The sequence below is a fragment of the Canis aureus genome, chromosome 29, assembly GCF_053574225.1.
Source record: "Canis aureus isolate CA01 chromosome 29, VMU_Caureus_v.1.0, whole genome shotgun sequence".
Lineage (NCBI taxonomy): Eukaryota > Metazoa > Chordata > Mammalia > Carnivora > Canidae > Canis > Canis aureus.
Window position 1 is genome coordinate 8,671,101 of NC_135639.1, and position 11,455 is coordinate 8,682,555.

The 11,455-nt window shown below is 43.7% G+C and overlaps 1 protein-coding gene across 3 annotated transcripts in view; it reads right to left on the minus strand.

Annotated features, from left to right (window-relative positions):
* ACADSB (acyl-CoA dehydrogenase short/branched chain) overlaps window positions 1-11,455 on the minus strand; it is a 40,118-nt gene that overhangs the window by 27,825 nt on the left and 838 nt on the right. Inside the window, exon 1 of one of the 3 annotated variants that reach the window (XM_077877325.1) lies at window positions 11,286-11,432. The exons of the other annotated variants lie outside the window; for them this stretch is intronic. Within the exon in view, the coding sequence (XP_077733451.1) occupies window positions 11,286-11,327 (42 nt within the window). The 5' untranslated portion in view covers window positions 11,328-11,432. Of the gene's footprint in view, window positions 1-11,285; window positions 11,433-11,455 lie in introns of those variants that run through there. 3 annotated transcript variants of the gene reach the window in all.

Below are 11,455 nucleotides of genomic sequence, written 5' to 3' on the forward strand. Positions count from 1 at the left end.
TGTACACTTTAAAAACACACCAAATGATAGTATATATTCTTATGGAGACACATAGATGCAGTAAAAGTTTAAACACATGAACAAGAAGCATACACATCAGCGTCAGGATTATGGTTTCCTCTGTAGAAGAGCTAGAAATGCGGGGTTTCTGTAGTGTTTTATTTCTTTTTTTTTTTAGATTTTATTTATTTATTCATGAGACACACACAGAGAGGCAGAGACACAGGCAGAGGGAGAAGCAGGCTCCATGCAGGAAGCCCGACATGGGACTAGATCCTGGGTCTCCAGGATCACGCCCTGGGCCCAAGGCAGGAGCTCAACCGCTGAGCCACCCAGGGATCCCTGTAGTGTTTTATTTCTTAAAGTAAACAAACCCAAAACTATAGCAAAAGTGGGTGGTGGGTATAGGGCGCCAGTTAAATTGTTTTCTGCACTTTCTATCAGAAATATTTCTAATAATATTTAATGTTTTGGCTTTTTAAAAGTACGTGCAATGGTTTGAATCATGTATGCTCTGGATTTTTGGATTTTCGAAGTAGGCTTGCCTTTAAAACGCAAAATGTAGGTTTTAGATAATGTGCTCAGCATCATACTACTGAACCATTTTATGGATTTCTTAAGAACCTGTCAAATGTTGTTACACATAATTAAACTAAAGAAAATGGTTTATTCTGGAACATTTGCCAACTCTATTGGGATCTTGGAAACAAGTGCCCCTGAGATTTAAATCAGGGGTTGCCATTCTTGGTTACATACCAGATCACTTGGGGAGCTTACAGCAAAGGAGAGTACAGCCCTACCAATTAAGACTGATTCAACAGACTCCAGATGAAGCCCAGGCCTCTGTATTTCTCAAAAGCTCCTCAAGATAATGCTAATTGTAGCCTGGGCTGGCATCTGGTTTACATGCATGATTTGGAAAGTAAAAACTCAACCCCTCCTACAGCAAATATTCAAAAGCCACACCATTCATTTGTCTACAGAAGTGATTCATAAATGTGCACCCCTGCTCTCTCCCCTTGCCCACCCTCACCCCCAAAGCATCTGGCTTTAAAATGCTTTTGTGTTGAATACGTAACAAGGCTCAAAAAGACTGTTGCCCCCACATACCCGGGAAAAAAGCTGTTGACCCATCCCCATTCAGCCCACTTCTCAACCTCTCTCACAGGTGACCACTCTGATCAGCTTATGTATATCTTTATATATTTTTTATATACAAATCTAAGCAAATAGGAATAGACTTCCTTATTCTCCTCCCTGCCCTTTCTAAAAGGTAGCATACTATGTACCCTATTCTGTGCCTTTTATTCATGTGGCAATACATTCTGGAGAGGTTTCTGCTTTAGGACCTAGAGAATACCTTCATTCCCTTTTTTTTATAGTTGCAAAATAGTCCATTGTGTACAAGATCACTCTTGTTTTTATTTAAACCAGGGCTGCTTTAGGGAGCCAAAGAAACTAATCAAAGGGCAGAGATGGGAAAGTGCAACCAAAATCTCTTTTAGTATTATGAATAATGCCCAACAAGGGGAACTCAGGGTCACTGTGTCAATCCATATCTCCACTGCGGACAAGGTCACATAAATCTGCAAGTGAAAAAAACCCAGATCTATACATATATAGTGTATTTCTTGGGAAGAAAACTTTCCTCTACCCACAGGAAGGGTGGAGTAGAGGGGTGGGGAGGGTGCAACTGAGAACTGACAATAAACAGATTAACAGGAAAAAGTTTCTTTATCCACTAAAGTGGATCCACCTTATCCACAAAAACACTAATGTTTTTTTTTTTTTTTAAGATTTTATTTATTTATTCATGATAGAGAGAGAGAGAGAGAATGGCAGAGACACAGGCAGAGGGAGAAGCAGGCTCCCTGTGGGGAACCTGATGTGGGATTCCATCCCAGGACTCCGGGGATCATGACTCAAGCCAAAGAGAGGTAGATGCTTAACTACTGAGCCACCCAGGTGCCCCACTTATACTTGTTTTGTGTTGTCATGGAGAAGTCTGTGATTTTTGTGTTGCCCAAATTATTACTTTTCTTTGGGGGATGATATCTGGCTTTTAATTATAATGATCTTCTTTACTCTAAGATAATAAAGGAATCTGCTCATGTTTAGTTTTAGTATTTTATAGATTTTCTAATTTAATGTGCATTTTAACACTGGCTAGTAACAACAGAATGCATGAATAGATTTTATTTTTTTCCAGTCTTTTTTTTTTTTTTTAAATGAGCTCTATGCCCAGTGTGAGGCTTGAACTCATGATCCTGAGATCAGTAGTGGCATGTTCTAGTGACTGAGCCAGCCAGGTGCCCCCCTAAGACCTTTTGACCTACAAGGCAATAAAAATCAAGATGATTCTACAGCTAGGTAGAGTGCTCACCCGTGGTAAACAGATTTTGATGGTATTTTTCATGTCCTTCTGCACTGTTAAAGAACAAAATTTAACCAAGTAAATTTGAAGATCTAATTGCTTGTATTAAACAATTCACGAATTGGGCAGCATCCCATCCAGCAAGCATAGGGGACCTCCACTGAGCTAAATAAAGAAAGGTTTTCAAAGGCAGGGAGGGCATTAGAAAAAAAGAGGAAAGTAATTTATTATCAAGGAATGCACTGTTTAAGCAAGGTGGCTCTCCTTCCTAAGGGGAGCTGAATGGGTCTATCAGTACATTTCCTAGCTGGACCAGGAAATTCCAAGTTGATCCCTGAAAGGTTACATTCCTGAGGGGTTGAAACTATTTAAGTTAGACATTAAGTTTTGGTCTCCTGCCTTGGGGCCCTTAATCTAAACAACACCATTTTGGGCCTCCGGTTTTCTCTTTCACAGTACTCATTCAACTTCACAGACCCAGAAAAGGTAAAATGATATTATTTTATGATACAATTAAATACGTAGAATACATAAAAGAAGGATCTTTGAACCATCAACATACTAGAATCTCTTCTGATCCTGTTGGAAACTAAAAGATATTTTAAAAGCAAACCAACGCAGTGAGATATGATCAGAATGGTTAAAAGTAAAAAAAAAAAAAAAAAAAAAAAAAAAAATTTCAGTGACAATGCCGACTGCTGGCAAATGGGGCAAAACAGGCTCTCTGACACACCATCACCTGGAAACCTGTTCTCCTAAAAACCCATGCCTTTTCTAATAGAACCCTATTGGTTTTCCCTTAGAATCAGTTTCTGCCCCTTCCCTTTTCCCTACCAGGATATGTAAGCATTTAAGTTCAACCTCTGAAAGAGCCAGCTACACTTCTTTGGTTGGCTCCCCTACACAGATGAAATAAACCTTTCCCTTGAGTTAATGCTTTTTGTCAGTTGAATTTCCAGATTCTGGCTCCTGAACCCAAGAGGGTAGAGAAGATTTTCCTTCTCTATAAGGGAATATTGCTCAGCAGTAAAAAAAAACAAACTACTGATCTGAGCAACAACTTGTTCAAACCTCTGGAGAATTATCCTGAATGCAAAAAGCTAATCCCAAAGGTTACGGAGCCAGGATTTCATTTATCTAACATTCTTGAGATGATACAATTATACAGAGGGAGAAGAGAACCACTAGGTTACTAGGCCTTATGTCATGTGGTTAAACAAGAGTGACCCAAGAGACCTTTATGAGGATGGAACCGTCCTGTAGCTGGATTGTGGTGGTGGATACATAAACATACACGTGACAAAACTGCGCAGGACTAAATATATAAATTTACACATGAAACTGGAGATATCTGAGTAAGTCCTATGGATAGTCTCTGTATCAGAACTTGGTTGTGACACTGTACTGTAGTTTTTATAAGTGTCACCACGAAGGCGAATTGGACAGAGTACCCAGGATTCTCTCTGTGTTACTTCTGACAACTGCATGAGGATCTACGATTATCTCCTGAAAATAGTTTAAAAAAAAATCTATGGTGATCCCTGGGTGGTGCAGCGGTTTAGCGCCTGCCTTTGGCCCAGGGCACGATCCTGGAGACCCGGGATTGAATCCCACATCGGGCTCCCAGTGCATGGAGCCTGCTTCTCCCTCTGCCTGTGTCTCTGCCTCTCTCTCTCTCTCTCTCTCTCTGTGACTATCATAAATAAATAAAAATTTTTTAAAAAAAATCTATGGCACCTCCTCCTCACCAAGTTAAATTAACCAGGTTATATTAAAATTAGAGAAACCAAAAAAAAAAAAAATTAGAGAAACCAAATTCTATAGCTTTACCATTACAGAAATTCATACAGTTTATGAGAGTTATATCAACAATTTAGAGGACTGAATGAATAAAAACTTAAACATTCTATCTCTTATAATTTGTACCTGTTTCTAAAACATGTAAATTTAAGTATTCCAGCAGGAAGCAGTGGCCAAGAGTGGCAGGTCCTCTGCGCCAAGATTTTATAATAAACACAAGGCAAGGTTAAATGCCAAACTGTTTAATTATGCTCACTGCTTGTTATTGCTTTAGCTTAATTAACCTAATCAAATGAAAACAGTGATTTTTTGGTAATGCTTTTATGCTCCTTGGGATATAAGGATCAATATAGCATGTAAATAGCTCTGCAGGTTTATAGAACAATATTTATTTAGTGCCTTATTATATAATCAGCTGGCCACATTTTTCTTCTACTGCCTTAGGCTCTGTGGTTGGCTGAGGCAGATTCCTGCCAAGACAGCTAGTTTCCCTTACAGCAAAGCAAAAAGAGGAGGAGGCAGAGGTAAGAGGATATACTTCTTAATGCTACTTTATTGATTATGGTTTATACATTCTTTGGTATAATAGCTAATACATTGTTCCTTTCCCACTCTCTTAGAGAGGATTCCCATCTTCTTCTAGACAGATCTTTCAATGAATTCTCACTAAATCCAAGATATCCATTTTAAGATCGGATTTAAGTATTGCATATCTCACATTAAATTTTAAGTCGATCCTTTCTCTGCTTTCATATCCTTGAGCCAAAACTCCTACACCAGAACCCCTCTGACCTCTGCTTGCTTTCTCCATAAACAGTAGCTTCTGTTCTAGGTATTCTCTGGAACTACTAAAAAGGTAGCCCTTCCCTTCCACCAGTCTAAGGCTACTCCTTCCAATAGTACTGGAAGTAGTATTACTGGTAGTACTACTGGTTCCTTTTTTTTTTTTTTAAAGATTTTATTTACTTATTCATGATAGACATAGAGAGAGAGAGAGGGGAGCAGAGACACAGGCAGAGGGAGAAGCAGGCTCCATGCAGGGAGCCCGACGCGAGACTCGATCCCGGGACTCCAGGACGGCGCCCTGGGCCAAAGGCAGGCGCTTTCATCAATGTCAATGTCATTGACAATGACAATGTCATCACTTTCTAGAAGAATATGCAGAGAATGCCTCCGAAGAAGGCAAAATATATGGAGAAGGACGCAGCGCCAGGGAATCTGCATACAGGAGACCTGTTCACCTTTATGTGTGTGGCCGTGGCCAGGTCAGCAAGTTCTCTTTCAAAACTACCCCTATTTCCAAAGAAATCTTACAAGATGTGATTATTAATGAAGCTAAAGCAATTTAAAAAAAAAAAAAAACTAAGCTCCGGTGTGAGGGTGTGTGTGTGCGTGCCTGAACCCACAACCCTGAGATCAAGACCTGAGTTGAAATCAAAAGTCAGAAACTTAACTGGTCGAACCACCCAGGTGCCCTTTAAAACAATTTTTAATCGTTAATTTTTAGTTAACTTGGGTCCAACACCTTTATAGATATTTGGAACGGCCTTCCTCTGCAGCAAAACCAGGTTAGTAGCAGAACAGAAAGAGCAGTTAACATCCAGGTCAAGAGACCTGACCAGACCAGGAGTTGTGCACTTAAATGCCTGCAGGGGCAGGTGGATACTAAAAGGAGAGAAGGGAGCTTAAGACCTAAAGCAGTTCTCTATCCTTAAATAGACCCAGGTCACACCCTGCCTCCATTCCCATTCCAGCATCTTCAAAAGCTGGTCTTGGGTTCTTCTGCTGTATATCTTGTAATTCTCAAAACATCTTGCCTCTGCTCCCTATGGGGTCTTTTCTTTACTCTATCTGGCACAAGGTCTGCTGGTACTTTTGCTCTTAAGACTGGACTTAAATATCCTTTTCCTTCTTTTGCTCCAGTTCTGAATATAAAGCCTGTTTGTCAAAATGCTCCTCGAAGGGATATCCTACGTTAATTCTCCTCTTTGCTTTGCCTGTCTCCAACATTCCCCCAAGATGATCTGTAATATGCTCCAAAGGCTCAGCCCTGTATCTCTAGCTCCGATATTTCTCCTAGTTTCCAGATTCCTTTTCTGCTCGGCTTCCAAAATGCTTCCACTTGACACTTTTAGAAGCCTGGAATCTAAAGCAGAATGAATGCTTTTCCTTTCTGTTCCCCCAAACTGTCTTCTCCCAGTCACCCCAATCTCTGCATATCACTTAGCTAACTCCATTAAAAAATGTGGTATCCATCTAATTCCTCCATTTTTAGATAATGACCAAATCTTCTCAAGTTTTCCTTTGTGAATGCGTCCGCCTTTCTAGCCAGCAGTAGTATCACCCTAGCTGAGGGCTTGTGTCACCACAGGTGAACTTCTGAAGTGGTCTAAGTGGTCACCTATCCCTTTTGGTTCCTTTTGCAAGCTATTAACTGTTTTATCTCAGAATAAAACAGAATCAGAATCTCAATGGCTCCTGTTGAAATCTGGAAAATCAATTCCTATAGTCAACAAACTGAGTGTGGCAAGTAGTAGTGATAGTTTTCCACCAGCCTATGAGGAGAAAGGCCACATTCCACCTCCACCCCCCCCCCCCCCCAAGAACACAGGGGCAGCACAGATCTATGCCAGTAGTTCTCAACAAGGGGCATTGTTGTTTTGCCCCCAGGGAATATCTGGCAATGTCTGGAGACATTTTCAGTTGTGTGGGGGTGGGGTGCTCACCATCCTGTAATGCACAGGACAGCCTCCCCACCACAGGGAATCATCTGGCCTCCAGATCATTCTGGACAGGCACTGACCGACAGTGCCAAAGTCAAAGCAATGTAAGCCCAAGAGCAGGCTGGTATGAAAGGATCCTGAAAGAAAGGAGAAAGCATTTTATGGCAGCCAGAGAAGACTGTTTTGGTTACTTAGTCTTCTTGGCACCAGAGAGAAAGAAGGGTTTGGAAACAAAGACCTATTTGCATTTGCAAAAACAAAAACAAAAAGAAAACCCACAAAACAAAACACAACCACTGCCATTTCTGTACTGATAAGTAATAACATTATGAATGCTTGCATTTTAGTCAACCAAAAAATGCTGTTATCTGGAACTGTGGGCAACCCTAATGAACCAAGACTCACTGCTGCTCGAACAAGTGTGGACCTAATCATTGAACGTTATAGACACCTGTCATTTAAACTCATTCTGTCGGGCAGCCCGGGTAGCTCAGCGGTTTAGCGCCGCCTTCAGCCCAGGGCCTGATCCTAGAGACCAGGGATGGAGTCCCACGTCGTCGGGCTCCCGGCATGGAGTCTGCTTCTCCTTCTGCCTGTGTCCCTGCCTCTCTCTCTGTGTGTCTCATGAATAAATAAAAATAAAATCTTAATAAATAAATAAATAAACTCACTCTGTCAACCTGCAAACTTCACATCAGCAATCCTAGAATAATTATTTCTCAGACAAGCGCAGTACATTCCTACATCTATACTGTGGTTCACGCATCTCCTTGGTCTATAATGTCCACCAATCTGTTGCTTTACCTAAATCTAAGCCATCCCCTTTTATGATGCACAGTTCCAACCTCTCCTTCCATAAGCCCATCTGTCCAGGCTATTTATTTTAACGCTGGCAATCTTCTACTGTTCCTACTGGCATTTCTTAACACATCTACCTGGTCTCTACAATTAAAAATGTAATTTCCTTGAGGCCAAAGACCCTGATGTAAACTTACACACCCCTGAGACTGATCAGAGAGCTCTCTGCATAGAGCAAAATCATCCCACCCCGTCCTCCCAGTTACTGGTAATGGATGCTGCCTGTATTAACAGTGAGCCTTTGCTGAGTATTTCCTATGTGCCAAGAGCTGTTTTAAGTGCCTGACATCTAACATCTCCCTCAATACTCCTGTTCTCCCCACTTTGTAGTAAAGGAGACAGAAGTACAGAATGGGGCAGCAGCCTGTCTTAAGGTTGTCCAGCTAAGAGGTGGTAGAGAGGATTCAAACTCAAGCACTCTGGCTCCAGGGACCCGGCTATGGCACATGAACAATTTCTGTTTGTTTTTTTTTTAAAAGATTTTATTAATTTATTCACAAGAGACACACAGAGAGAGAGAGAGAGAGAGAGAGAGAGGCAGAGACAGAGGCAGAGAGAGAAGCAGGCTCCATGCAGGGAGCCCGACATAGGACAAGATCCTGGGTCTCCAAGATCACACCCTGTGCTGAAGGCAGCGCTAAACTGCTGAGCCACCCGGGCTGCCCACGTGAACAATTTCTGCTTCTGCATGTGCTAAGCTCTCACTGTCCGGAGGCCACATATGTCCAAAAAAAAAAAAAAAAAAAAAAATTGCTCCCAGCTTTCTTGAATAGCAAGAAACTGAACAAGTTATATATCTTAGTTTAGCAGTTCCAGCAACTAGCAGACCTTTATAGGATTAACTGGATAATATTACATCAAGAATATTTTTTATGAAGAATATTTTTTAAAAAATGATCTCTTGCAAAATGTCAAGTGGCTTAAAATGTTTTGGAACAAAAGGTTGACCAGGTCAATTCCTCACAAATTTGGTTGCCCAATCAAAATGGACAGGTTAGTTCTAATGCATTTGCAGGGACAACTGAACCCTTCTGAGAAGGCAAGTGTGGTCGAGCGCCCAAGCAGTGGCCTGACTCCCGGGTGACACAGAGCATGCCTACCACCGCCTCCCAGGTCCTCATCTGTGAAATGAAGCCACTGACCCCAGCTTAATAAGAGTCTATCAGGTGGATATAAAATGCTTTCCCTGGTCTTTTGTAAATCCTCAGTAAATTCTTCCTTTTCATTGATCTTTTTTTTTTCTTTAAGATTTTATTTGAGAAAGTGAGAGAGCACAAGCAGGGGCGACAGGGAGAAAAAGCCTCTCCCCACAGAGCAGGGAGCCTGACTTGGAGCCTGATCCCAGGGTGACCTAAGCCCAAGGCAGACACTTAACCCACTGAGCCACCCAGTTGCCCTCCATTTATCTTTGAGAGGAACCAAAATTAGCCCTACTTTGGAATTCTCTACCCTCCATACCACCTGCTGTGACAGCAATAAAACTAGATCATAGCTGATTGCTTAGCTCCAAGACTCAAAACCTTCAATGGCTTTTGACAATCCAAAGGATAAACTCCCAACACTCCTTAAAACTCCCCAGTCTCCTTTTGTTACCGTGTTTTCCCCAATTCTCTTCTCCTAAAACCTAACCCCAGCTCCTGAAGAACCTGCGTCTCCCCTAATGGTCCTGATCATTGTTCCTTCCTCTGAACCTACAGGCAGACTGTGGAACCCCTGGGGTTTGTACCACACCTACACAATATCAGATTTGTTGGATATAGTTCTAAACTCTCCATTAAAAGAGAAACTTCTATGGGATGCTTGGGTGACTCAATAAACTAACCAATCCAAATAAAATAGGTCTCCACTATCTCCAAAGAAGGGGAGGCAGTAGTGCATTAAGGTTAGCATCAAACTGGAATTTGAACGCCAGCTCTATCACTTTCCAGCTGAGTGATGCTGAGCAAGTTACCTGATCTTCTACAGCATCAGCCTCTGCAGCCAACAGATTAGCTAACATGTGTAAGATGGCAGTAAGAAATTAAGTGGGTGGCTCAGTGGGTTAAGCCTCTGCCTTATCACTTGATGGATGAGCACTGGGTGTTATTCTGTATGTTGGCAAATTGAACACCAATAAAAAAAAATTATTATTAAAAAAAAAAAAAGCCTCTGCCTTAGGCTCAGGTCATGATAGACTCCTGGGATAGAGGCCCCCACGTTGGGCTCCCTCGCTCAGCAGGGAGTCCGCTTCTCCCTCTTCCTCTGCCTCTCCTGTCACTTGTACACTTTCTCGCTCACTCTCTCTCAAATAAACAAACAAAATCTTAAAAAAAAAAAAGGGGGGGGAATTAAACGAGATGACACAGGTAGAGCACCAAAAACATCTGCCACACAGCACGTGATCAGTATAACTGTTGGCTGTAAAACAAGAGTCAAATTGTGAAGCCCTGGTAATTATCTTTGTTAAACTCATAAAAAAAAAAAAAATCATAAGACAGTACTCATACCAAAAAGACTCACTTCTTTGCAACAATATACTAATTACGACTTTAGTAATTTTCTTAATAGCTCAAGCCTGTAAAGCAATCAAATAACATTAATTACCTCTAATTAAGCAAACAAACAAAAAAGAGTCCTGCTTCTGGGCACAGCACTCACTGAAACTGTAGTCTGAAGGGCCTTTTAACTCCTCTGAGCGGACAGAAGGAGGTAAAAGTTTACAACTAAGCAGAGGTCAAGTTGCTAAAGAAATGGAGCGTATGGAAGGGTGTGAGTGTATTCGGGAAAGCAAGCTCAACGGTGCAAATGTTCAACGCCACGAGAAGATCCTGGCAAAACCCATCAAAGGATCTACGCTTTGGGGGCAGCCGGGAGTGCAGAATTAGGTGCCACAGGTGACTGTTCCTGGGAGGCAGGTGTCATCTCAAGTGCAAGGGCGCTGCTCGGGGAATGCGCACCCCCGCGCTGGGGTGAGCTCGCCATGGGAGATGCTGGGCCCCGGGTCGGCTGATACCTGATACGGGGCAGGGGGCATCCCCGGACTGGCAGGTAAGTCTGGCCAACTCCAGGGGCGCTTCCTAACTTCGGAGCAGGGGCTGCAGGAGAGAGGGCAGGGCAGCAAACGCTCTGCTCGGAAAGACCGTGCCTGCGTTTTCAACTACCTTTTTAGTTAAAATTGGGAGGTGGGGGTGAAATGGGATAGCGGGGGGCACGTGGCATCGGAGGGGACACGTCTCTGCAAAGTGCCCCCAAAGGCCCCGGGCTCCGGGGCTCCCAGGGCCCGACGGCTCGCAGAGAACACAGGGCGCGCGCGGCTCTCCGACGCCACTCAGGGCTCGAGCTCCGGCTCCGGCTCCCGCTCCGGCTCCGAAGCTTCTAGAACAGCTCCCACCCCCCTTCGCGCCAGCTGCCGCCGCTGCCAGCCCAGCCCTCCTCACAGGAGCGGGGACCTGCTCCGCCAGAGGCCTGGAGGGAGATCGGGGGCCCGCCGGGCGCCGACAAGGGGGCTCCCGGGTCCCGTTAGGAGAAGCCCCCGCCGCCAGCGCACTCACCAGCGCGCCTCCGCGCAGCAGCCGAGCCGCCGCCGCCTCCATGACCCCAAGCAGCCCGGCCAAGCCGCGAAGTCGCCGCTCCGCGCCTCGGCGCCCAGCGCCAGCGCGCGGGGGCGGAGCCAGAGCCCCCGCCCCGCCCCCAACACGCCCCCCGGCCCCGCCCCTTCCCG